Below are 27462 nucleotides of genomic sequence, written 5' to 3' on the forward strand. Positions count from 1 at the left end.
ACATATTGTATTCTCTCTGCATTCGCATCAGAATGGAGGACGAGACAGCTCAGAAAAACAATGCACTGAAGAAGATCAGGGAGCTGGAGGGACACATCTCAGATCTTCAGGAGGACCTAGAGTCAGAGCGGGCTGCCCGGAATAAGGCTGAAAAGACCAAGAGAGACTTAGGAGAAGAGCTTGAAGCTCTCAAATCAGAGCTGGAGGACACATTAGACACCACAGCTACTCAGCAAGAGCTCAGGTGTCTGGATATGATGAACTGATTTTTAATCTGAAGTTTCATTGTATTGATTTAATGTATTACAAATTGAGAAAAGGTTTACTAGACACCATTGACCTGATCGTCAGGATGCATATTTTTTCAGGGCCAAACGTGAGCAGGAGGTGACTCTTTTGAAGAGAGCCATGGAGGAAGAGAGCCGTGTCCACGAGGCTCAGGTGCAAGAGATGAGACAGAAACATACCCAAGCTTTAGAGGAGATAACAGAGCAGCTGGAGCAGTCCAAGAGGGTAGGCCACCATATCTTCTGTTGACATGTTTAGCTTTCTGAAGTACTCTGTGTTATGTAAAATATGTGCTTATGTAAAATATATACAAAATGCTTCTTAGGTGAAGGTAAACCTGGAGAAAGCCAAGCAAGCTCTGGAGAAGGAGACATCAGAACTTCACGTGGAGATCCGTTCTCTTGCTCAGGGCAAACAGGATGGTGAACACAAGAGGAAGAAGGTGGAAGGACAGCTTGTTGACCTGCAGTCTCGCTTTAATGACAGCGAGAAGCAGAAAGCTGAGCTGGGTGATCGGGTCTCTAAAATTACTGTGAGTGATGGATGGATGTATTATTAGATATGTTGCTGTTGGGAGAACCTACAACATGTTTGTAAGTTTATAGGTTTTTGATCTTAGAGCAAACACAGTGTGATTAACATGTGGTTCTTTGACAGGTGGAACTGGAGAGCATTACCAACCTTCTTAATGAAGCAGAGGGGAAAAACATCAAGCTTAGCAAGGATGTGGCAAGCTTGAGTTCTCAAGTCCAAGATACTCAAGTATGTGTTACGTTATGGAGTGTTTTTTAATTATAGCTTCAAAACAGAAGCTTTACGCTAACACCATTATTTATCGATGTGGAAAGGTATTGAGTTGTTAGCTTTAATGTATTTTGACTCTGACGTTTATAGGAGCTGCTGGCTGAAGAGACGAGACAAAAGCTCCAGTTCTCAACCAAACTACGACAAATGGAGGATGAGCGCAATGCCCTACAGGAGCAGCTTGAGGAGGAAGCAGAAGCAAAGAGGAACGTGGAGAGGCATGTCTCCACATTGAACATTCAGGTAAGGTTAGCGAAATTAAGATAAATAATCTGTGGTCTTGCTCCAGTCACACCGTAGTATTTTCCTTTTAAATATCCTTTGCTTCCACAGCTCTCTGACTTCAAGAAGAAGCTGGAAGAGGTGTCAGGTAATGCAGAACTTTTAGAGGAGGGTAAGAAGCGGCTGCAGAAAGACCTGGAGGCATCCAATACTCAGTTTGAGGAGAAGGCAGCAGCCTATGACAAGCTTGAGAAGACCAAGAACAGACTGCAACAGGAGCTTGAGGACACACTGATGGACTTGGACAACCAGAGACAGCTGGTGTCCAATCTTGAGAAGAAACAGAAGAAGTTTGATCAGGTTTCTGATTATCTCTTAAAATATTACGCAATATGTCTACTTAATCAGTTACATGTTTTTCCATTGTGTATGGACATATCTTCATCTCTACTGTTTCCTTTCAGATGCTTGCTGAGGAGAAGAGCATCTCTAATAAGTATGCAGATGAGCGAGATCGTGCAGAGGCTGAGGCCAGAGAGAAGGAGACCAAGGCTCTGTCTTTAGCTAGAGCTCTCGAAGAAGCTCAAGATGCCCGTGAGGAGTTTGAGAGAGCCAATAAAGCCCTTCGTGCTGAAATGGAGGACCTGGTCAGCTCCAAAGATGATGTGGGCAAGAGCGTAAGTTCAAAGTGTAAACCATTAAACAAATCAATCATAAACAAACCTTCCATTGAAGTCAGAGAAATTTCAATCAAACTCATTTTCAAATTTTAGGTGCATGAGCTTGAGAAGTCAAAACGTGGCCTGGATGCTCAGGTAGAAGAGATGAAGACTCAGTTGGAAGAGCTGGAGGATGAATTACAGGCTGCAGAGGATGCAAAATTGCGTCTAGAAGTAAACATGCAGGCTCTAAAGGCCCAGTTTGAGCGAGATCTCCAGGGCAGAGATGAGCAAGGGGAGGAGAAGAAGAGGCAGTTGGTCAAACAGGTGCAGTACCTCTTCTTTGTTCAGACTGTGACATCCACATCCATGTGTATAAGGATTTAAACAAACATCTATACCAACAGGTGCGTGAGCTGGAAACTGAACTTGAAGATGAGCGCAAGCAAAGGACTGCAATAGCTGCTTCCAAGAAGAAACTGGAGGGAGACATAAAAGACCTTGAGGGCCAGATTGAGACATCTAACAAGGGTCGAGACGAGGCGATCAAGCAGCTCCGCAAGCTCCAGGTAAAAACTAAAAATTTTATAAATGGGTGAATTTTAGGGCTAGTCCCTAATAGTCGACTAAAGTTAGTCGACTAGAAGAGGCTTAGTCAACCAAAATTTTATTAGTCGGTTTGTCACAGTCTGTGAAGGACAGATCGTTAACAGTAGTTCTTTGTGGTAAGTGCGGAAACAACTTAAAATCCTCCTTCATGTTCGGTCATACAGATAAGAGTAAAATATTATTTAAAAATGGTCTACTTTACTAAACTTTATTTGTGTAAATTCACAATAAAAACAAAATGTGTGCCTTTGTAACATAAAGAAAACACACAGGATGCGCTCTCTGCCGTCTCTGTCTCCGTGAACTGGAGCGTCACAAAAATGAACCGAAACTCAGCGTATAGGCTACTTGCCTCACAGACCTGAGAAATATATCTAAATAAAGCTTTAAATGTCTACTTTTAAACAAACCAATTCAAATCGAAAAGAAATACTCTCTGCTAATGTAATCCATATGCAAGGTCTATGTCTCTATAAAGACGCCGGTACTAAACTGCGGAGATGGCAAGACAGCATCGTGAACTTTATCTTTCCTGCCGACACTGACGCAGAAAAAAATAGTTCATTTATAAGTAATTAAAATGTCTCCCTGCTATTTTTTCCGACACATTCATAATCATTAGGCTACTATTTGCCTGTGCTTTGTGGCAAGTTTTATGCGTGTGCTTGAGCGTGGAATGGGCTATAGCTTATATTAGGCCTGTATATATTAAACACTCATTACGGATTAGTATTCTCCTCTGTATATATTTAACTAATTAAATTAAAATAAACGTGCAATTAGTCGACAAATGGCTTAAATGAATGACTACTAGTCGACTAGAAAAATCTCTAGTCGGGGGCAGCCCCAGGGAATTTATTGAACTCTAATTATAAATGTAATACTTGTTAGTAATTATTTAGGTGTTTTACTTTTACTTTGGTGTGTATACTTTAGGCTCAAATGAAGGACTTCCAAAGAGAGCTTGATGATGCTCGAACTGCCAGGGAGGAAGTTTTATCCAGTGCCAAGGAGAACGAGAGGAAGGCCAAGACTTTGGAGGCTGAACTTCTACAGATGCAAGAGGTGAGGCTTCAGTAAACAACACACTGAACCAACTAATATATTATTTCCAAACTAATACAATTCTGGATTATTTGAATAGGCTAACTTAGAGTTTCCCAACCAAGGGCTCACAGTACCCCCATGGGTTCATGATGGAACCGCAGAGAGTTTGATTGTGATAGAAATGCAAATAAAGAAATAGTATACTTTGAAAATAATTAAAAAAAAAAGACTGATATAGATCAGTTTAACAATAACAATGGAAAATAACAAAATAAATATTAAACTAGAATATTTTGTGAAATTCATTGTATTTGTTTAAATGCTTGCATTGCTTAAAATCTTAAGGGGTAATTTAAAGTAAAGGGGTTCAGCTGAAGTGATTATTGAAGAATTCAATTAAATTCTTTGAATGTAGGACTTGGCTGCAGCTGAGAGGGTTAAAAAGCAAGCTGAAGCTGAGAGAGATGAACTGGCTGATGAGCTGGCCAGCAACACATCTGGAAAGTGAGTATGACAACATAAAATATCATAGCGATATTCTAATCCTTTGGAATTTAATATTATACTCTGATATATTGACTTCCGTTGGAACATGTGGTTCACTGTTACAATTAATAGTAGACGTACTTCAGTGTGATTGTTTATATGGGAACAGAGTGTAGTTCTAGATTTCTAGAAATATATCACTTTTTAGACATACCAGCACATATTGTGTACCGAAACATTACGGCAAAAATGTGCTCTAAGCAGATTCTGATTTAAACTAATATGTGGCTTGACTGAACCTCAAAGGTCTGCGCTGGCTGACGAGAAGAGACGGTTAGAAGCGAAGATTCAACAGCTGGAAGAAGAGCTGGAGGAGGAGCAGGGCAATATGGAGATGCTCAATGACAGGCTGAGGAAGAGTGTCCAGCAGGTACATGTATTATATTATGGAGCCATGACAATCTGTGGCAGATATCAAGGAAAGTATGATACATTTTGATTTCAAAACTTTGAGAAACATATAAATCACGTAATAAATTAAGGCGTACAATGCGTAGCCATAATCACACTCATAAATGGAAATGACATTACGGAGATTTTGTAATTTGTATGAAAACCGTGTCATTTGCTCAGCTGTTTTCTACATCTTTCAGGTTGACCAGCTAACCAATGAGCTCCAGGCCGAACGCACCACATCCCAAAAGAACGAGAGCGCCAAACAGTTGATGGAGAGACAGAATAAAGAGCTGAAAGCTAAACTCCTGGAGATGGAGAACCAAGTTAAATCCAAATTTAAGTCCTCAATTACTGCTCTTGAGGCCAAAGTGGCACAATTGGAGGAACAACTTGAGCAGGAGAGCAGGCAAGTAGTTTATTCTACAGCTCCCTAAGAGGCGGTAAGGGGAGCAGAGAACGGTTAATTGAAATTAAAAAGATTTCACAAATTCAGTTTTTGTGAGGAAAAATGTGTATTCATCTCTCCCTCATTCATAAATTGTTTGTACATGTGTTTAATGGTTGTGGCATTATTTTCTATAAATATTTATTTTGAAAAGTGTTATACAAGTTTAATTTGATTTAAAATGTCTATCTAATATTGTGTTACTGGGCTTATAAAATCAATACATTTTTAAAGAATTTTTTACAATGAAAATGTTTTCCAGATAATCTTTTGATAATTAGTTTTGACATCAATACACAAATAAATAAACAAAAAGCCTTTAGTTAAAAGGCTTTATAATGGTAAACAACATTTTTCAATAATAAGTATTATATAATAAATGCTGTTATTTTAAACTTGCTATTAATCTTCAGTCTTAAAAAAATATCACAGTTTCCACAAAAATATTAAGCAGCAAAACTGTTTTCAACATTGATAAGACATTTTTCTTGAGCAGAAAATCAGCATATTAGAATGATTTCTTAAATATCATGTGACACTGAAGACTGGAGTAATGATACTGAAAATTCAGCTTTGCATCACAGGAATAAATTAAAAATGGTTGTGCATGTAGATCTCAGGAAGGCCAACTGAAAAAAAAAACTGATTTTGAAAACTGATTTTTTTTTTTTTTCTAATGCAGAGAAAAGCAGAACACAGCAAAGGCAGTTCGCCAGAAGGACAAGAAACTAAAGGATGTTATGACCCAGGTGGAGGATGAACGAAAACAAGCAGAACAATACAAAGACCAGGTTAGCCATACAGCAGCTATACTCTGTCCTCTTTTCCCATAAAATGTAGAGATCATACCTACAGTCAAAAGGAAAATTATCTTATAACTGACTATATTGCAATGTAGTCTGTGCTTGGCCTGAAAAGTGTTTGTTCTTCACAGGCGGATAAGGCGAATGCTCGTGTCAAACAGTTGAAGAGGCAGTTGGAAGAGAGCGAGGAGGAGTCCCAGCGAATCACTGCGGCCCGCAGGAAGCTTCAGAGAGAGCTGGATGAGGCCACAGAGACCAATGATGCCATGAGCCGTGAGGTCTCTACCCTCAAGAGCAAACTCAGGTACGTAGAGCACTCTAAAGACATGGTGTCTAATGTCAAAGTGATTGAGCACAACAGGAAGTAGTGAAATCTTTGGGTAATGAATACACTTTTACACTCAGCGCTTGTTAGCGCAGCCCAAATCCCTTCCTTTTATAAACTACAAACCGAAGATTGTCTATCTCTGTTGCAGAGGCAATCCTGAACCCACACAGTAACTATGCAGGTACCTCTGTGCTCAAAATTTGACACAGAAGATGTACTCTTCACAAATCTTTCCTTTTACTTGTCACAAATATATTTCTTGCCTGCAAGAGTGAAATATGGTTTATTACATATCTTTTAACTATCGCAGTGAACACAAGACTGTTTAAGCAATAGTGGATGAGTAGTAACGTTAGTTTACTGAAAAATCCAAATTCTGTCATCATTTACTTGCTCTCATGTCGTTCTAAACCCATAAGCCTTTAGTTCATTAAAAAAAAAAACACAAATGAAAACACAAATGAAGATCCCTCTTGGAATGACATCTCTTCTCTTCTCTGATGTGTACTGGTGTGAGGGCGGGACAACCTGTCACTCACATGAGATCGACCAATAGCAAACCACATCAACCCAATCTATTCGTATTTCGCCCTACATTTTGTCTTGTGCGAGAAGCTGTTATATACACATATATCACTCGGATATATGTCACTACAGGGAAGAAAAACTATTTCAACTTCCGTTTCATTCCAACAATAAACATACTTGTGTGACATGCGAAAACAAACCTTTTTGGTTTTCTCACATCAAGCAAGCACATTTGAGCGTTGATGTTTATATGTGTAAAAATGAAATTTGTTCATCATATAAGGCGATCATCTCTGGCTTAAACTGCTCAATTTATATAGATTACTTGGTAACACTTTACAATGAGGTTCATTAGTTAACATTTGTTAATGTTTTAATTATAACATGACCTAACAATGAGCAATACATTTGTTACAGTATTTATTAATCTTTGTTAATGTTAGTTAATGCAAATCCCGCTGTTCATTGTTTGTTCATGTTAGTTCATGGTGCATTAACTAACGTTAACAAATACAACCTTTGATTTTGATAATGTATTAGTAAATGTTGCAATTAATATTAACTAAGATTAATTAGTGCTGTAGAATTATTGTTCATTTTTAGTTCATGTTAACTAAGGTAGTTAACTAATGTTAAACAATGACCTTATTGTAAAGTGTTACCGATTACTTAAACAATAATTTATTGACCAATCAGCATCCGTGACCAGAACTTTATTCAAAGAGTTTTATAATTATAAAGTAATACTATGTATTGTTCATAAATGCTTCCATGATTAATGGTCCCTCCTCTACTGTAAATCCTAATTAAATGCACTTGATGGAGAGCTCATTCTTGCACAGTCTTCATTTTAATATTTAACAGACTAGCATATTACACCATATTTCCCTCTTCCGTCTCAAAGCATGGTTCAGTTTTCAGAACCAACCCCATTTAGCCTGTTTACAGGTTTATGAATGAGGTTTTAACGCTGCATTCAACCTTAACAAATCTTAACCGATATCTGATACCAATTTCCACCGTAAAGGATGCTTGTGGCTGAATTCTGGCGACTTACCTATACATTACGATGCTGTTGTAGAAGTGACTTATCGCTTTTTCTCACATATCAGCTGTTACTGAAATTTTTAACATCTTTTAAATCAAGGCCTCTGCGATTAATATATTTTGTGCAATATTCTTTTAATAATAAAACATTTCTCAAACCTGGGTCTGTGGCCCTCCAGGGGGCCTTGAATATATTCATCACTATTTTTCAAAAATGAGAAATATACTCAAATGTTATTACAAAATCTTGAAATATATAGGGTGGCTCAGTGGGTTGCACTAGGGTTGCATGATTAATCGAAATAGAATTAAAATCACAATATGTCTTCTTGCGATTATTAAATCGCAAAGGCTGTAATTTAATGAAATAATGCTTTAACATGCATTTGGGAACACAACATGTGCCCACCATCTTCCCATACTTGTAATGAAAAGCACAAAAGAGAAGCTTTAAGGGCTTTGTGCAATTTTCCTTCAAAGTAAAACTGACGGTTAAACTTTTGAAAATTAAGTAATGGAGACAGCCATAAATATTAGTAATTAATTAGTAACATTACCGTTGTAATGTAAAATTATTATTATATTGTTTTTCTTTAACACCTGGTGCCTGATTTACTAACAGCTTGCTCCAGAGCAAACCCTCTTTTGGTGTAAAACTACTGTCAGGATTTACTAAAGACACGCGGTGAAATATTTGCGCTAAAAAGACATGGACAGGGTTATTTTTGCAGCTGACCTTATTGCACATGCATTTGTAGAAGTTTCCATTTCAGACGCCAAGTTTATGGGAGGAGAGTATTTAAATGAATCGTGCATGGTGATTGAAGTTTGCGGTAGTCAATTTACTGGTATTTGCGCCATTATTTACCGCCCCCAAAAAAGCATTTCTTAAACAGAAGCTGATTTGCGCTGCTCTTGGTAGATTGTATTGGTCATCAGGGAAATGATCCGGCTGCATTGGTTTTCGATGTTTTTGGAATTGCGCTCTCATGCTAAATTGCCCTATTTTTTTATTTTACAGTGAAATTTTACAATAGTAATTTAGTTTTTTATTTATTTAGTTTTTTAGTAGTAATAATAATATAATTATTATGTTGAAGCCACACTGAAATAATATAATCACAAAATTCTGGCCAAATTGTGCCCTACAAACAGGCACAGCAAACATGCATTTTATTTCATCGCATTTTAAAGCATTATAGAGCAAATTTTTTATCAAAAATCACAATTCATGCAGCCCTACAGGTAACAGTCATCTCACAGCGAAAAGGTCCCTTGTTTGAATCCCACCTGAGCCAGGAGGCCCTTCCATGTGGAGTTTTCATGTTCTCGTTATGTTGGCATGGGAACACTTTGGTTGCTCCAGTTTGTATGAATGGAAGACTGCCAAATTGAGCATGTTGGGAGTCATGTACAATTGCTGTAGATCACACTTCAGGATAGTTCACGATAGTTCACTAGAAGTTCTGCAATAAAAAAGTGAAATCACATTAACTTCTTAGGGGCTTCCAGTGAACAGTTTGGAATTATGAAATTGGTTCCTTGGTTCAAAAGGGTTTGAGAAACTTAACTTGCTGCTTAAGGGCTAACCTACATTGAAAGTTTTGTGTTTTATACTAAGATTTGCTGTAACTTTTCAGGCGAGGCAATGAACCATCACCCTTCAGCAGCTCAACGAGGCGCTCTGGAGGTGGTGGCAGACGGGGAATGATTGACAGCTCTGATGCTGCAGAGGATGATGCGGACATGCAGAGTGACTACAATGGAACCAAATCTACTGAATAAATGCATCTTACCATGCTGTCCAAACATGGTATTCTTATCCTCTTATTAAAGAACCACAATTTTATTTTACCAAGGTCATTATTCAGATCATAATTATGTTTCGTTTGACTGCAACAAAGCACTGCTGTTTGACCAGGCATTTGCCCCATACATGATTTAATAGGTTTTTTTTTATTGTTATTATTATTGCCATTATCATGTACCACAACCCCCAATCTTACATTGACCTCTGTGGCTGCAAATATGCTCATATTCCAGTATAGCACCATGAGACTATGTATTCTTTTTTCAGGCTCTTTAATTATTCTTAAACATCTGAATGAAACCTGGTGGTCCCAACACCTAGTTTCTACCCTCACTCAGATCTTGGGTAAAAGACCATCTGTATTTTTATGTCTCAAATTTGTATGTCTCAACTGCGGGTAAATGGCTGTTCACTGTTTTGTACTGCATAATTGTCCTTGAATATACTGCACTTTCTCATTTATTTAGTATATATTCCTGCAATGCATACAGCTCAGACAAGTTAGCAACAAAATGGAATTTTGGATGATACTTTGACTGATTTTTTTGAACATTAAAATGATCCGCTTTACACATCGTGGATAAAACAAATAAAGATTTGTGTTGTGCCAGAAGTGTAATTATATATCATGTAACTATTATATTACCATACAGTCAGGTACCTCGGAAAACTGTAATTTTCTATACCATTTTATGTTCCCTCTGAATGTTTGCTAGAAGTATTATATATAAAACAAAATTTAACAGACAAATATTGTGGTTTTCATTATCCTACAGATATTTCAATATTTGAAATGACACTGAAAGCAAACAAATTCCATCCTATTGACAGACAATGCCTGTAAAAGAACTTTGAAATTATATAAATGTATACAGTATATACATTTTATTTTTCCAATAATTTCACTTGGCACAATCTACAATACATTGGGAATTACATGTCAATGAATTTATTCACTTTTATCTACTTTTATCTATTCATTTGTGAAACCACATGCACATGAAATAAATTCTGGAAAAAAATCTCTGTTGTTTTTTTTTTTTTGTACATGTCAAAATGCCATAATTACTTTAACCTTAAAGAACACCATCAAGACTAAAGTACTAAAGTTTTAAATAAAACTTTAAATTAAAATATGTTCAAATGCTAAGCATGTCATTTATGACATGCAACTGGGTTAAAATCATTATTTCCAGCTCAAACAGCACTTAAGGTGTTTCTCAAAACAATGGGAGCTATTATTAACAAATTTAGAAGTGGTACATTATTGTTAGAAAACTTTGGCTAACGTAGTAACATAGTATTTCTGCAGTAAATAAAACAGTATTTCTACTGTGCATATTGCACATTTTCTGTATACATATAACATACTACTGTTTAAAGTGTTTATTGAATAAAGAATTTCACTAAACAAGTAGTAGGCAGTATACAGTATTCATAAGTAGTAAGCTAGTGTTAAAACAGCCTTGGTCTTTTTGACAAAACATTTTCTGCTGCTTTATTTTCAATGCTTCTCTTGGCCGCAAGAGAGAATATCTCTTAACACAGTTTCTTTCCTGTTCTTGTAAATCAACACATTCATTGAAAAATTGTGGCTTCATAGGCTGTTACTAAATTAAGACAGTTTTTGCTCAGTCTTCAGATAAATGAATGCGCATTCAATTACTTTTTTGCCATTACATTATAAAACACAACATCTAGCTATGACCTTTATCTCCCTCATTTCCAGTAACCTGGTACTCCCCCTTACGCAACAAATAGAACAGCAGATCTGTCACTGCCATCCAAAAATCAATATCTGTAGCTAAATTTAAATTCTGGGGAAGACCTTTACTCACATCAGAGTACACACATACTCTGACACACCACAAAAACATGTTTATCATGGTGGAATACCACCTGACTGACGCTAAATTGACGAATTTGGAGTGTCTTGCCTTCGGTGTTTCAGCATAAGTACTCACACACTGCATTCAAATCAAGCACTTAGTACCAATAAGTAATATTTAGTACTGATAATGACACCTGCAGCACTATGGATTATTACCATGTCTGGGATATGCATAGTCATTCAGACCTCAGGTATGTAAACAATAAATGGCATATTTAATTATATTCAAATTTCCAATATGTTATAAATTTGATGTAACATGTTGTTTCCAAGCACTTCAACATTTTGATTTGTCAGACTTTTGGGTCCCACTTTATATTAAGTGGCTTTAAGTACTATGTACTTACTAGGGCTGGGTAAAAAATATCGATTTCTCGATTTTAATCGATTCTCATTTTTACGAACCGATATCGATTCTTAAATCCCAAGAATCGATTAGTCATCCTGTTTTCAGTTGATGAATGAATGGAACATTATAGCGCGCATCCCATCCAATAAACGCAATAATCTTTGTGCTTTGTTACTATTGATATGAAAAAGTCTCAGATTTCAAATTACGTCCATTTTCTTACGAAATTCAAAAACATAAATACCGTTTTGGCGCTGTGGCGTGAGATCGCTCTGGCGCAGCTCAAGAGAAGCAGCAGCGCCGAGCACACATAATCTTCTCTTCCGCCTTAATATTACCAGTTACAGCGTGAAATAAACATGAATGAGCATCTGAAAGTGTGTTAAAAGATAGAGTATAACTTATCGAAATCCTTGTTGTCACATGGAATCGCTCAATCATTGTTTCAACCGAGGAAAGACGTCAGTGAAACAACTTGTAAACAATGTCATGTAACGTCACATTTACCTCAGAAAAACCATATCCAGTGACCATGAACTCGTTAGTCAGCTAGAAAAATTAACTCTAGAGAGGAGCATTTTGCTAAATATGTGCACCATATTACATATACATTTTATGTTATTTTATAATTATTTTATGTTTTTCAATATTTAATGCATGTTTTAATAAATCTGGCAAGTTTTTATGACAGCCACCATTTAAATATTTATATTTCATATAACTTTAATATTAGAAAAAAAAAGTGTAATTGTTTGTATACAAATCAGTAAATCTTTACCTTTAATATTAGGCTATAGTAGGCTAATGAAACAATTGTAATGATACAACTGACTCCCATAGTTTACAGCATTGGTTAAGAGATTTGTTTTCCTTGAGAAAATTGCCATATATTGTACCTGATATCCAAAATAATCAATATTGAATCGAATCGAATCGTAATCGAAATCGAATCGAATTGCAAGCTTGTGAATCGAAATCGAATTGAATTGTGAAATTTGTGTCAATACCCAGCCCTAGTACTTACATTGAAATTAATAATTTGATGCAATGGACTTATTGTGTACATACATGTTTTTACATTGTACTTATATTTTGAAAATACCTGCATGTAATTACAGCTGTAATTAATGTATGTAATTACATTTGTAATTACCCTACCCTTACACCTTAACCTACCCTTAAACCAACCCATACCACCACACCTGACCCTAACCTTACCAGTATCACATCTCAATAGCAGCAAAAGTATTTTACAATATAACCTGAAGACAATAAGTACATTGTACTTATTTTTCGATGTAAATACATAGTACTTAAAGCCACTTAATATAAAGTGAGACCATATTTTGTATTTTTTCCTGTCCAGTCTGACTAACTTACTAGATATTGTAATTGTAGTTCTGCTTTGTTCAGCATGTATCCATTTTATATTTAACATATTATAAGAGCAGGCACGGCCATTTTAACTTGAATGTGCAAGGCTTCCCATGTCAGTCGCTTAAAGTTATATTATAATTTTAGTTACAGCAGTTCATCTGAGGAACATGGAGAACTTTATTGCTTCTGTTACACACTTAGAAGATTTAAACCCAAGACTAAGTCCGCTGGCTTTAGTGACGAGTCTACACAAGATTGCAGACCAAAGTGACAATATCACACACAACTTCATGGGATCATCTGACAACAGAGATGAAATTCACTTCAAAAACAACAGCTTTACAGAGCAGCTCAATATAAACCACAATCTCTCCAATTTCTTCAACCAAGCCATTCATCATTTCATAACAGATAGTCACGAAGAGAGGGGAGTTGTTCTGACTCCTGATGGCACGACGATTGCCCTTGCTCCCCTTCTTTTAGGTCTTGAATCTGGGCTACGAGCTAATGAATACAGTAACCAGCCTCACGGTTTCTACCTACTCCCATTGGCCAAGAACTTAGGCCTGTCATTTCTGCAGTTTCGGAAAACAACTCCACCTGAGCAACTTGGGCCGGATGGTTGTTGGGACAGTGTATCTGCTCCTATGGTTTTTACTCTTTCAGACGTGCCATCATTGGCCACTGATGCTCTGGTCCACGGTGGCATGGACGGAGCCATACTTGGGAAGCACCTTTCTGTTGTTAACAGCTCTGAAATAAACTTAAGCACAATACTGAGGAACTACTACTCAGCGACTATGGAAGAGTTGGATCATGTCTCAGATACTCTTTTGAGAGGTCGCTATCGCAGACATCATTTTAAAAAGATCACAAATTCATCACTGCTTCAGGAGAAAGTAGCAAATGCACTAGATACTCATCAACAACATGGGGACATCGAGATGGAAAGTCTTATAGAAAAGGGAATTAAAGAGTTTGTGCTACGTTACATGGGTAAGTGCAGGTACGTCCAGTTGACCAAATAAACTTGCCTGTTTAAACACTGGTGTTTGGTGACAATTGCCATGCTGACAAATGTGTAACCCTCCTTCAGAGTGTCCTGCCATCATTCCTAGATGTATATGGGGAGCAGAGCCGCCCCAGGTTCCTCTCGCTCCTCTGTCTCCACCCCTGCAATATCTGTATATTCACCACACAGAGATTCCCAGCAAACCCTGTCTAAACCTTCAGACATGTTCCAAAAATATGAGGGCAATGCAACATTTCCACCAGAAGGGACGGGGTTGGTACGACTTAGGCTACAGGTACAATCTGCTTCAGCATGATTCTGTCACATGTGCTCTATTCCGAAACCTAGTGTACTGCCTACAAAGGTGGACATCCCAGTGTGAAAGCTGTTCCAAACGATTCTTTGTGAGAAACACAATCCCAGAATACATTGCTATGACGTAACTTTTTTTAAGAACACTACAAATCGAAATAAACATTTAGACATATTGAAAATTATATTTTATACATATTTTAAAAATCAGAGTATGCAAAGAAATCTATAACATATTTTAAATATTGTATTAATTGGTGGCTCTTACTGTGACATACTATATTTAAAATAGTAGCAGAATACAGGATATATACTGAGTAATATGCAGTTAGCAATATGTTAATTTTGAGTGTGTCTGAAAATTGCATACTTTCTGAGTAAGTAGGGTAGACCACGTACAGTTGGAACAGAGGGACAGTTGAAACACCTCAAATAACTGCCATGCACATCATTCCTTACCTGTGATTTTTGCTCCACACATACATGGTAGTTTTCCATGACCAAAGAGGATCCTAATATGTATGTGTGGAGAAAAAAAAGAATCATGGGTAAGAAGTGATGCGCACGCAAGTTAAGGTGTTTCAACCGGCCCTCTGTTCCAAGTGTATGCAGTCTAAAATAAGTAATTATTTTGCGACATTTAAAAAAAATATGTTCTATATGAATGTGTGAGGTATGGTAATCGAGACATAGGCCTACTACATTTGTAATTTTTTCCTTGACATGTTTATGAATACTGTAAATACGGACATACTCATTTATATACTGTTTTACGCCTACTGCATATTCAGATGCAATAATAATAAAATAATAAAACATATAGCAATGTTAGCTTAGCAACATGCTAATGCTAATTGTTATTGTAAGTCGAGTCTCCTCAATGCTTTGAGTGAGGAGTGCTTTCAGAATGATGACAGAGTTGCTGGCTATGTCATTTCAAAACAGACCCTTATAAAGTTACATTTAAAGGGATAGTTCAACCAGAAATTTAAATTCATTATTTCACCCTCATGTTGTTCCAAACCCATAAGGCTGTTTTTCATCTTCGAAACATAAATGAAGATCTTTTTGCTGAAATCTGAGAGCTTTCTGTCCCTCCATTGACAGCCAAGCAACTACCACTTTGACGCTTCAAAAAGTTAGCCAAACTAATCCATATGAATTGAGCGGTTTAGTCCAATTTTTTCTGAAGAGACGATCGCTTTATATGATGAACAAATTGAATTTAGGTTTTTATTTACATATAAACATTCATCAACTCACACATCAGTTGAAGTAAATGGAAGCTCAAACATGTTCGTTTGACGCTAGAGAACCAATCAGATTCATTCTTGTGTTACGCGATTAATTTTACGATCTCTTTATGAACTTTTTAAAGCGTCATAGTGGTAGTTGCGTAGCTGTTTATAGATGGTGCAGAAAGCTCTCCGATCTAATCAAAAAGATCTTTGTGTTCCGAAGATGAACGAAAGTCTTACGGGTTTGGAACGACATGAGGGTGAGTAAATAATGACAGAATTTTCCTTTTTGGGTGAACTCCCTTTAAGATCGGATGCTACCTTAGAAGACAGCAACTGGTCTTGGAACAGCTATAATGTTTATATAAAAATGTCAAATGCTTAAAATTGGCAAAAGATCACATTCTGGGTCCTTTTTATGATGTGTATCTGGCTGTCTCTCCAAGCTTTGTAGTTGGGTCTGATGGCTACATCTACGAAGGTCGAGGTTGGATGGGGGCAGGGGCTCATACTAAGGGACGTAATACTGTTGGGTATGGTGTTGCTTTCATCGGGAACTACAGCACTCATTTACCATACCATTATGACATGGAGCTTGTGCGCCATCATCTGGTCAAATGTGGACTGAGCAACGGATTCCTCCAGGAGAATTACACCATTCTGGGACATAGACAAGTAGTAGCCACTGACTGCCCAGGAGATTCCCTGTATTCTGAGATAACCACCTGGGAACACTATAAAGTATGTAGGATTCTGTACTCAAAAATGTTTAATTAACTTCAACATGTAGCCGAAATACCTAACACATCAATCTGTATATTTTTCACAGGATACGGATCCTTTAAAGTAACCGTGTCGACATCTGCTGTCTCTGACATGAAATGACTTGAAGCCCACTCATTTTTAGTATGAAAAATACATATAATTTGAAATATAATGTCAAAGTTAAAAGGATGACACTTAAATGTAAGGTTATCTGCATAAAACATTACATTAGCATTAGTTTGTACATTGGTTGGGAGTCTGTTATTCAAAAACCTTAAAATGCTATGTAAGTGAGAATGACGTGTGCAAAAATAAAGAGAGTGATCTCTAATGTTACATGTTGAATTTTGTATGTGGAAGTTTAAATTCAAGAAAAGGTTGAGAAGATTACTTAGTCTTTACCACGACAGGAAGTGGTTTTCATAGTAGGCCCCAGAGTGAGACAGGAAGTGCTGCTGTTGTGACAGGAAATTTAACCGTCACTGAACAAAACAAGCAGGTATTTAGGTTAAACTGCCAATCTTGTTCATATTTAATCAATAAAAGATAATCTTGATCATGTTACGCTAGGATAATTGTAAGTATTTTTACCGGTCACAATCATACCATTTCAAAATGAAACACTATGTATATGCCTTCAATAAGAACAAAACAAGATCACATGACAGATTATGCTTTCTTAGATTTTCATACATAAGAAGGGCATAGAATAGAACATATCAGAAATGTTGCACTTGTTAGGTCAGCCTGGGAAACATCCTAATCTGTTAGTCTTTTTTAACCTGTGAACCTAACCTGATTTCCCCACCCACAAACTGACTCGCTTCCTGAATGCAGGACGACGAGTACGCACTGAACAAAAATACGTATACCTACAAGAGCTGGGGACCACACAGGACTGCATCATTTAAAACAACGAGCACCAATTTATCAAAGCCAAAAATGTATATATTGACCATATACTGTGAGTTTAAGAGTTAACACTTCAACAAGACTTTAGTGAACAGACAGAATTTTGAAATTGATGATGCACAAAACAATCTGAGGAAGTGGCCAACAGGTGAAGTAAGTGGATGATGAGATCCGGAGCACTCGTTTAAAAAAAAATCTGGTAAGTGCTGAGGAAACCATACACTTTGAGGTACGACAAAAAAATACTTTGCATTCCATACAAAACATAAGAGTTCACAAAACTGGATCACAGAGAAGAAATCTAGATGGGTACGAACAAAGAACCGAGTACGGAGCAGACAGAACCACAGATTGAGGAGAACATGGAACTGTCTTCTGAACAAAACAGCCCGGTTGATCAAGACCCACGGCAACCAGAGGATGGCAAGCTACTCAACACGTACAAGTGGCACACGGGAGCCAAGACTGAGACGCCGGCACAGGGGGCCATCGAGAGGCTGGAGAAAGGGGCTTCAAACAAATGGAATAAAATGCAGAGTTGGCGCAAAGCTCTGAGTGAGGATGCGGGGGAAAAGTATTCGACTGCAGCTCGAGGGGCCGAAAGCCCCTCCAAACCAGACAAGCCTGCAACTTCGAGGAAAAACCCTTTCCGCAGAGCTCTTTCAGAGCCACCAGGGTCCCTCCTATCTTCGGTCCTGTCCTCCTCTTCGACATCTGGGTCCTCCAGCGCACAGGCATCAGGGACTACTGTCCAGGACACAACACAGAGGGGTAAAATAAGAAAGTACCTGCAAACGGTCTCACAGAAGTTTAAGAGGCCGCGTACACAGAGTACTCACATTGCAGAGCATGGTAAGAGCTTTATATTCAGTGCTAAATGTTCTAAAAACATAAACTTAAATAAAGTTGAATCCGGTAAATGCATATGAGGGTTTTTGTAGAGTTCTTAGAAAGACACCTTCTGTTGGACAGTGTAAACTTACTTTCTAACCCTGTAAAGGATTGTACATGCAAATGCCACTAAATGGCGCTAAAGAATGAGGTTGCAACAACAGGATGTGCAAGATGGAGATGAAACAATAGACTACAAAATAACTAACACAGAAGTCCTTAACAAGAAACTGTTTTTCTCCTTTGTACTCAAAGGATAATGACCTAAACATGTAATTGGATGTTAATGACATTACTTATGATCGCTATCATTATTTTAACTATTAAGCCCTGGTGATGTTTGAACTGGATTACAATTTCATGCCATGTTTTGTCTTTGAAGATTTTAGGCCATTTAAATTGAAATGTTTCATGTTTACATTTTATGAAAAGACAAAGAAAAGGGTGAGTCTGAGAATGTGGTCCAAGAGCCTGTTCGGCTCTCCTGGGCCCCCCCACAAGACGTTCCAGTTTGGGACATAAGCAACTGTTTTCTTCAAGATGGACAGATCCTTATCCCACGTGAGGAGGAGGTAATGGACAACAGACACATTCAATAATGCCAACAGATGAGACATTATTTAGCAGATTAAGATATTGGATGTATATGCCCTTAAACTGACTTTGATGTGCCAGTCCAGTTAGTTTGGAAACGCTATTCGACTTAAGGTGAACTTGGTGCCAATACATCACTATCTTTTGAATTGATTTCAGCCTTTGATGAGAGTACGGAACCGGGCCAGCAGTTGTCTCTCCAGCGTCAGTCTCCAGAACATTAGTGGAAGTCACACTGGTCAGTATCACAGAGTTACACTTAAATCAAATTGAAAAATGTATGAATGACATTGCATTAGATACAACATAGCATCTGCAAAATATAAAACATAACCTTTTCTCAGAACCTCACTTTTCTGATCAAATTTTAACCAACTGGTCTCAAGGTAATTTTAGAGGTTCCCCTCAAGTTCATACAGGTGTCCTAAAATATCCTACAACTTGTCCTCTTAATTTATAACAATATATATTTTTAAATGTATCTATTGATATGATTTTAATCACTATATCTTTCATATAACATATATACCGTTCATATAACAAACTCCATTTTGTGAAATGTTTTACTAAAAAACAACGTAAGAAATGTCAAAAAGATTTTTTTTAAATGTTTTTTAAAAATTCAAATAAATTCCACTTGGTTTATCATATGTTATCTTCATATTTATAAGTGTGGCTTAAGGGTTCACATACCACTATTTAAGCAACAACAACAACAAAAAGTGCACAAAAGTTGTATTACTGTATCTTGTGAAGATCATAGTTGGGATTACACTTAATTGAAGTAACAGTCTAAAGTTCTCCGTGTCCATGACTATTTAAAAGCTGGAGATGACTTCAAGAGATGAGAGGTATCATCTGTCCCTATCTAGCCAATGGCTGCTTGTCAGTGACTAAAGTGAAGCAAGATAACATATTCACAGAGGAAATGGTTGACGTGGTTACGTTTGCGCGTGCTTGTAAAATTGCTTCCTTTGAGTTTATGAAGATAGCATCACAACTGGGTGTTCCATACCAGAGGATGACTGAGGCTGATGGGGTGTGCTATCTAGCACTTAACATAAGCATGCAGGACCCTCATTTTAAATGTAAAAAAAATAAAACATAAAAGGGCATTTATGAGTATTGCATTCTGAAAGGAAAACTGATTCTAAGCTACTCCAAAGCATGGGTTTCAGGCGTTGGATTGTATGTGGAGGGGCACTAGGTAAGAAAAAAACATTTCAACTTTGCCTTCTTAAATGAATAAATCTAATTATTTTGCTGGAGAGTATAATGCATGTGAAATACAATCAGCATTAAAACAAATTTAAGGAGACGGCAGAATATAATTGAGTTTAAATTGGTCTTCATTTTCATTTAATTCAGTTGTTTAGCAAAGCACAAAGATATATTATGAGTACTGCTTTCAAATAGAATAGTTTATTAAATTGAATGTCTTAAGCTGTTACTCTACACATGAAGAGAGTAGACAAAATTACCTATTAAGCAGGGCCTGACCTTTAGTACAGACCTTGATTTTTTTTAATATATAAATCTTGATCTGTATTTAGCGGGAAGAAGAAAAGCCTCCAGTGGAGAACATTTTTGAGCTTCCGTAAATATCTCATGGAATTTTGATCTGATCATTTAGAAGCATAAGCCAAATCTGGTTCTGTTCTGTAAGTTTTATATTCCATGGCTTCAGAGACGTCATACGACCTAAAGGCACTTAAAAGTCTGTTGAAGGCATCCTTCCACCGAATTTAATACCGACTGAATGTGGGAAATATGCTGAGAGGTTTTGTGCTTTTAATACCAGGTTATGTATCACAATTGGTCGTGGCAGATAAGCCATCAACTTAGGCCACAAACTTAAAGCTTAATTTATTTTGGGAGCGGTTGCTAATTCAGTCAAATTTGTTGTATTTTTTTAAGGTTGCACTTTTTCCTTCGTTGTAAGTTATTTACTTCGTGTTGCTTTGAAAATTCATGTCAAAATGCAAACTGTCAGACTTCTTTTATATAGCAGACACAAAACATTAATAGGCTCATTCATTTTCACAGCTGCTGCTTTTATAATTGTGATTTCTTTAAAGGATGTGAAGTCCAACCCCCATAATCGTGTATGTCCAAAAATTGGGACCACATCCATTCATTGTTCATTATACTGCTCGTCTGGTCTCCAGCTTTCATAAAGGCACCTGGATGATCAAGTAATAGCAAATTTTTGACATAAAAAATTAAATAAGCCCTTGATTTCTGTTCTGTTTCGTTTTAACAGAATTCAACTAACAAAGTTAAATTTTCGGTTAAACTGGAAATTATTGATCTGATGCACATAAGAAGGAAGGAAATGATATGCTTCCTGTCATGGTTTCGGAATCTGCGATTGCACTGAGATTATCTGTCTTTCTGCAGTATTTTATCCCACTAGACTGAAATAAACAGAAAGACATACAGTACATGCACATGCAAATGTTCATTTCAATAATTGTATTATGGAACATGTTTCATGTTTCAGAAAAGGGACAGACCTCCATCTTCAATGCACATACAACAAACAAAAGAGGAATACAGTGGCATTAAAGTGATGATCTAATATAGAATATGTTCTCTTTCTCTCTTTAGAACTAAATCCAGATCCTGTGGTTCCCCAAAGTGGTACCAAAATAAAAGGGCAAGATGGAGGCGTCAAAGTGAGTATGCATTAGTATGTCTAAGAAATGAGTACCATCTGAAACTGTTGCTGAACAAAAAGCATGCATAAATATATAGATTTTTTTCATGCCGCTCCTTTTCTTTCATTCTCATGCTAGAACTTAATCAAGCGCCGCTTGCAGGGTGATGATAAACGGAAAAGCAGCACACAGATCAATACTGCAGGACTAAGTGGTGCTGGAAGGTAAAGGATAGTTTAAATAATACAGAAAAAGACTGATTTTACCAAAATTCACTCTGTAGTAATGTCTAATATCAATGGGAACAAATATTATCTCTCAATATTATCTGATATGCTATGCCATTTACTAGTCTTTCACACTTTCTATCAAGGTATGGTTCCAGAGAATCTTTATCCATTCCAGTCAGTGCTGCAAAAAGCTTGGATCTGAGTGCAGACCAGACCACCGTCATCAGGCCAGTCCACAGCTCTATTCTAGGGGAAAAGTACTGTTTTCAGGTAGGCCTTGCTGTTGCATATTGAAGAGTAAACCATGTTTAAATTTTCCGAACATTATGTCTATACACAATCCAAACAAATTACTTATTTTCTGGGTATTTCCTTGTCCAACTCACAAAAGGTCATAAACTCAGAGAATAACCACTGCTTTGGGTGCAGTTCAGCTGCAGAAAGAGACCGCTGGATTGAAGACTTGCGTCGTACTGCACATCCAAATAAGGTACCACATATTCTTCAACTTAAATGTCCATCCAAATTTGTCATTATTTGTTATTCTAACAGTATTTGTCTTATACCGTCTTGTTCTTTCAGGACAACTGTGAGCGTACTGAGAACTCCCTAAGCCTTTGGGTTAATGAAGCAAAAGACCTTCCCCCAAAGAAGCGATATTATTGTGAGGTCCACCTTGATGGTACACTGTTTGCTCGTACCAGTAGCCGGTCCGTGGGGAAGTCCGTCCAACGCTCCAGTCAAGCAGTTGATGGAGGATCTGGTGCAGCTGGTACAGGCCATGGTGTTGGTGCTGCAGGAGGTTGCCAGATATTCTGGGGCGAATTTTTTGAACTTGATAACTTGCCCCCTGTCACCCAGATCACCCTGCACCTCTTTAGAGAAGAAGACTCCAAGAAGAAGCGCCATTCCAAGGATGACTCTATGTTGCATCCTCTAGGAAGTGTGGCTCTTGCTCTAACAGACATAAAAGGACGGGCCTTTCAAGAGAAGTGGTATCCCATCGTTCCCTACAAGCCCCTAGGAACAAGTACAGCAAAGGACCAAATTGGACTTCAGGCTTCACTTCGAGTCAAGGCCAAATTTAAGAACCTGAAAATTCTGCCTATTGAGAGGTACAAGGAATTTGCAGAGTATGTCACAGTTGATTATGTGGGTATGTGCAGCAGCCTGGAACCTCTTCTTAATGTACGGGAGAAAGAAGAACTGGCAGGAGCACTTGTTCATGTGCTCCAGAGCATTGGGAAAGCTAAGGTAATTTGCAACAGCAGTAATTATAGGATTAAAGACAGATAAGCTTTACAAATTTCTGAATGGTTTTTGTTTGTGCAGGAGTTCTTGATTGATCTTGGTAGTGCAGAAGTTCAGCGCTTGGGAGAAAATGAGGCTTTGATTTTCAGAGAGAATACACTGGCCACAAAGGCTATTGATGAATATATGAAATTGGTGGGCCAGAAGTATCTCATAGACACACTTGGTAAGGGATATTCTACTGCATCCCTTCTTATAAAACTCCATGTGTCGTTGTATTTACCTCTAATCTCCAATGTAACAATCTTCACCCATAGGCGACTTTATATCCAGACTGTATAGTGGAGGGGAGAGCTGCGAGGTAGACCCACAAAAATGCTCTTCCTCTGATCTACCGATCAACCAGAGACATCTAAAGGAGACATGTGGGGATGTTGTAAAGAGAATCACTGACATGCACGAGTAAGATAAACCTAAACGAAAACACTCTACAAAATATATTTGAAATCGTAGGATATTAGCATAGTTAGCATATTTAGTAAGTAGCTTATTAGCATAGTTAGCTTATTAGCATAAGTATTTTCTGTAGAGAACACATAAGATGACTGAACTGCTGTAATATACTGTGCATAACAGTAAATAGATTTACCTTGTCCACTTAATCTAAATAGGTGTCAGAAATCTTCCAATGGATAATTATTTTTAAATGATCAATTCTGTCCTTTCTATAAACAGCTCATTCCCTGCAGAACTGAATGACATTTTTTCCAGTTGGGTATCAGATTGTGAGGATCGAGGTCTAACGGACATCGGACACCGTCTCATATCAGCATCTCTGTTTCTTCGATTCTTATGCCCAGCAATCCTCAGTCCATCACTCTTCGGCCTCACCCAACCCTATCCAGAGACAAACACCCTTCGCACTCTCACTTTGACAGCCAAGGTCATTCAAAACCTTGCAAACTTCACCTTGTGAGTCCCATCTTTAAATCCAAATTTATTGCATATTGCAAATGTATTAACATCTTCCAGTTAACTTACATCAGGTCTTGGATTATATATCCAAAAGGAAATTAAGATTTTGAAAGATTTGTTTCATATATGATCAGCGAGAACCATTTTATCTCAATATCCACTAGGTTTGGCGAAAAGGAAGAGTACATGTTTTTTATGAATGAGTTTCTAGAACAACACTGGGAGCCTATGCGAGGATTCTTACAGAAAGTATCTGATCCAGACAGTGAAATGGCCATGGCTCGATTTGATGGCTATGTAGACCTGCCCCTTCGTCTAGCGGTCCTTCACAACTTCCTGGTTGATATTATCTCTGTAATGAAACAGGTAACAAAACATCAGGTCTCATCTAAGCCTTTGCTGTAATCTTTGTTCAGAAGACCATGGGATTACTGACTTAAAGATTGTCTTATTTGTTTAAACAATGTGCTCATGCTAAAAATAGTCATTGTCAAAGTCATTGTCTATTTAGGACCAAATAGACAACCTACAACCCTTGCCTTCAATCCTGAACCAGATCACAGAATTCCTTGATCATGATGCTCAACGGATCCCTGTTAGCAGGTACGGTTATTTTACAATGGGTGTGTCAATCAGCTCCCCAGTATCAGAGCACTGATCAGGGAATTGGCCATTTGAAGGGCTGTCGTAAAATCCTTCCAGTACACTTAAACGTTCACTCTCTAAAAAGTCCCACACTGCACCACAAATCACTATGTTCCCTTAACGAAAATTCTGAAGCGCAAAACATAAATCAAGCAAGACAAATTACCAACCATAAAGACACACGATAGAGGTTTTAATTATATTCCAGTGAAACCGGTACTTTACGGAATTTAGTCAGAATTTAAGGAATTCGGACTGGGATCTCTGGCGTGGGAGGCGGGCACGCCAACAATGTACTAACAAGGTAAAGACCGCAGTAGTGAACATAATCTAGCTAACATTTATGGCTGAAATGTTGCAAGTATATGTAACAATCAAACTATTTATCATAATTTACTTTAAATAACATTTAAAAAAATCAGTAAAATATCAGCTCTGCTGTTGCTCATAAATACCAGTAGTGATGTTGTACAACGAGGACGTTATAGATGTCACTATCAGTGTCCCAATGTGTAGTGAGCCAAGGGCCTTACTGTGCTTACCAGTGCCCGAATTTGTGTGCTTGATATACTGATTCACAACCTAAGGAGCTAATGGAGACACAACCAAAATAAACAAAATTCGCCTAGGGAAGGGGTGTCCAACTCTGTTCCAGTTGAGTTTAATTACCCTGAAATAGTTTCACCAGAAACTTCCAGGCAAGTGTGTTGGAGCTGGTTGGAGCTAAACTCTGCAGGACATTGGCCCTCCAAGAGCAGGATTGGACACCCGCAAGGCTTAATAGAAGCTGTATCAAGCTTTAAAATCAATGTTTGTTCAAAGTACTTTTACTTACAGCAGTCATGGAACACCGAAGCCTATATACTTGCCTCCAAGGGATCTCCCCAAGTACAGTCCATTGCAAAACTCCATGCAGCAGCTTCCTGTAGACTCAAAATTCAACCAAGGCAAAGAACGTCAGCGGAAGCAGGTGCAGCGGGCTTTCAGTGTCCCCAACAGACCATCCCGGCAGCAGCGGCAACCAGTTAAGCGGCAAGCAAGCAATGAAGAGCTACCTACGCAGTGCCCGGACCAAGCTCCCAGTTTGGAAATTACATTACCCAGCAATGTAAGTAAGATTGGTTCATATTTACCAGACATTTTGCCAATGATTTGCTGTCAAATATATATATATATATATATGTATATATTATTTGATGTGTATTTTCTGTTTGTTTGTAGTCCATGAAACCCAATACCGGACCAGCAAGAGTATTCTGGGAAATCAAAGATGGCAATGAGCCCCATCAAATAACAGGGCAAGAGCAAGAGGACACAAGCACATTAGATAGGGTGGGTCTTCTCTGCATACTCTAGAAGCAACAGGTTTGGACCATCAAGTGTATTTGAATGCATGAACAAAAAATGTTTTACCTCTACTTTGATGTTTATGAGAAATTACTGAGGAAATGCTTTAATAAAAAGCCACGGAATGTTGACAAATTTGTGGTGTGCCATAGCATGCGCAAGAGTTGGCTGAGCTGCGTTTAGGAGTGGAGCAGGTGACAGAGCGCGAGCTGGAGATGGCCAAGCGGTTAGAAGACTTCATAGTTCTGAGCCAAGACCAGAATACACAGCTACAGGCAGAGGTTCAGGACCTTCGTAATCTGTTAGCCATCCGTGAGGAACAGTTGGCCAGTGCAACTTTCAGGTAATTTTGGTTTAAAAGAAGTAAAAATTAGTTCATTTGTAAATGCAAATAGGACAACTGAGATCATGTACTTATGTTTGTGTAGACTGGGCGTCATAGAAGAGGAAAGGGAGGAAGACGAAAGAAAGCTGAATGTCGCTGTGGCTGCAGTTGAACGCATGAATGTTTTGGTAAGTAATATGGTTTTCTCCTCTTTCTAGTTTTACAAATGCACATCATTCATTCAGGCTTGTACTTATGGCTACTACGTTATGGCTAAGTTAACACTTGCATTTGTGTGTCTGATAACAGGAGGAGCAGTTTGCTGGGTTGTTGAAAGATGTTCACCAACTCTATGCAGTTAACGCTGATGGCATAAGAAAGACGTACATCAATACCTGATGTAACAGAAAGTACTGGTGTGGTGCACGAAATGATGCCCCTTTGCATTGCTGGTAGCTTTTGCCAGATTTCTTTTATTCGTTGGTAACAATGCGCTTACATACCTACCTGTAACAAATAAACCAAATCTTCTTAAAACAAAAACAATCTTACAAAAACAATTAGCAAATTAAAAATGGGACACCCATTTTATTCTGTAGTCCTCATCTTCTAGTTTAACATTAAATATAGACCTTCAGAGACTTTTCTATACCAACTGTTTTGTAGACTTTTCACAAATAAAATGTGTTTTAACCAAACCAAGCTGAATCATCGCTGTTATTATTTTGACTGTAATTGTTGTAAAAAGTAACTGCAATTAGGCTAACTTAAAGCACTGGATACAATACAATTTTCAAGTGACGCAAAAAGTGTGTTTCTTGTTAATGCAATATTCTGGGTTCTGCACAAGATAAACTCCTGTAACAGCATCTGTAGCATAATGTCAGTAATCAATGAAACATCCCTCGATTAAGCAATACTTTTCACTACTCATTAACGCCTGCTAACACTATGGTATGCAGGGACGGAGAAAAGAGGCAGTTTTTTTAAAATGGATGCAAATGGAAGAGAGGCTTTTGTGAGGAAATAGCTTATTTAATTAATCAACAGCCCATCGGCTAATCTTCAGCATGTTTGCTCTTAAACATTCATTTTGGATTCATCTATTTTTGGAGGTTAAAATGAAAAAAATGCTGTTTAACAATAAAAGTCAAGG

The 27462-nt window shown here is 37.7% G+C and overlaps 3 protein-coding genes across 11 annotated transcripts in view; all 3 read left to right on the top strand.

The window, feature by feature from the left end:
* myh11a (myosin, heavy chain 11a, smooth muscle) overlaps positions 1-10283 on the top strand; it is a 35207-nt gene extending 24924 nt beyond the window's left edge. For 2 of the 4 annotated variants that reach the window (XM_077199569.1, XM_077199567.1), the window contains 17 exons: positions 32-244; positions 369-513; positions 614-820; positions 946-1050; positions 1183-1335; positions 1426-1674; positions 1779-1991; positions 2088-2300; positions 2381-2542; positions 3519-3647; positions 4045-4133; positions 4422-4545; positions 4769-4977; positions 5699-5807; positions 5951-6123; positions 6296-6328; positions 9363-10283. In XM_077199569.1, coding sequence (XP_077055684.1) covers positions 32-244; positions 369-513; positions 614-820; positions 946-1050; positions 1183-1335; positions 1426-1674; positions 1779-1991; positions 2088-2300; positions 2381-2542; positions 3519-3647; positions 4045-4133; positions 4422-4545; positions 4769-4977; positions 5699-5807; positions 5951-6123; positions 6296-6320 — 2518 coding nt within the window. In that variant the 3' untranslated portion in view covers positions 6321-6328; positions 9363-10283. The remainder of the gene's footprint in view (positions 1-31; positions 245-368; positions 514-613; positions 821-945; positions 1051-1182; positions 1336-1425; positions 1675-1778; positions 1992-2087; positions 2301-2380; positions 2543-3518; positions 3648-4044; positions 4134-4421; positions 4546-4768; positions 4978-5698; positions 5808-5950; positions 6124-6295; positions 6329-9362) is intronic. The other 2 variants (XM_077199565.1, XM_077199566.1) reach the window with 1 other exon arrangement.
* Positions 10284-11423: 1140 nt separating this feature from the next.
* On the top strand, positions 11424-16677 carry pglyrp2 (peptidoglycan recognition protein 2). The gene is made up of 5 exons (XM_077199576.1): positions 11424-11614; positions 13294-14145; positions 14246-14456; positions 16158-16452; positions 16541-16677. The coding sequence occupies exons 1-5, from the start codon at positions 11551-11553 to the stop codon at positions 16559-16561; spliced, it is 1443 nt and encodes a 480-aa protein (XP_077055691.1). The 5' UTR covers positions 11424-11550; the 3' UTR covers positions 16562-16677.
* Positions 16678-16936: 259 nt separating this feature from the next.
* On the top strand, positions 16937-27004 carry rasal3 (RAS protein activator like 3). Of its 6 annotated transcripts, none has more exons than XM_077199571.1 (18): positions 16937-18240; positions 18712-18851; positions 19033-19111; positions 21484-21551; positions 21672-21757; positions 21907-22033; positions 22155-22253; positions 22346-23017; positions 23096-23240; positions 23332-23476; positions 23750-23986; positions 24154-24355; positions 24501-24592; positions 25472-25742; positions 25856-25966; positions 26134-26324; positions 26410-26494; positions 26616-27004. In XM_077199571.1, exons 1-18 carry the CDS (start codon positions 17694-17696, stop codon positions 26703-26705), a joined length of 3387 nt encoding a protein of 1128 aa, XP_077055686.1. In that variant the 5' UTR covers positions 16937-17693; the 3' UTR covers positions 26706-27004. The 6 variants fall into 6 exon arrangements, with proteins under 6 accessions (XP_077055686.1, XP_077055685.1, XP_077055687.1 ...); XM_077199570.1 differs by having other exon boundaries at positions 17283-18240; positions 25457-25742; XM_077199572.1 differs by having other exon boundaries at positions 17283-18240; positions 25475-25742.
* Positions 27005-27462: the final 458 nt, after the last annotated feature.

The sequence above is a fragment of the Siphateles boraxobius genome, unplaced genomic scaffold (genome assembly GCF_051911475.1).
Source record: "Siphateles boraxobius isolate OS27281-9 unplaced genomic scaffold, OSU_SipBor_1 41, whole genome shotgun sequence".
Taxonomy (NCBI): Eukaryota; Metazoa; Chordata; class Actinopteri; order Cypriniformes; family Leuciscidae; genus Siphateles; species Siphateles boraxobius.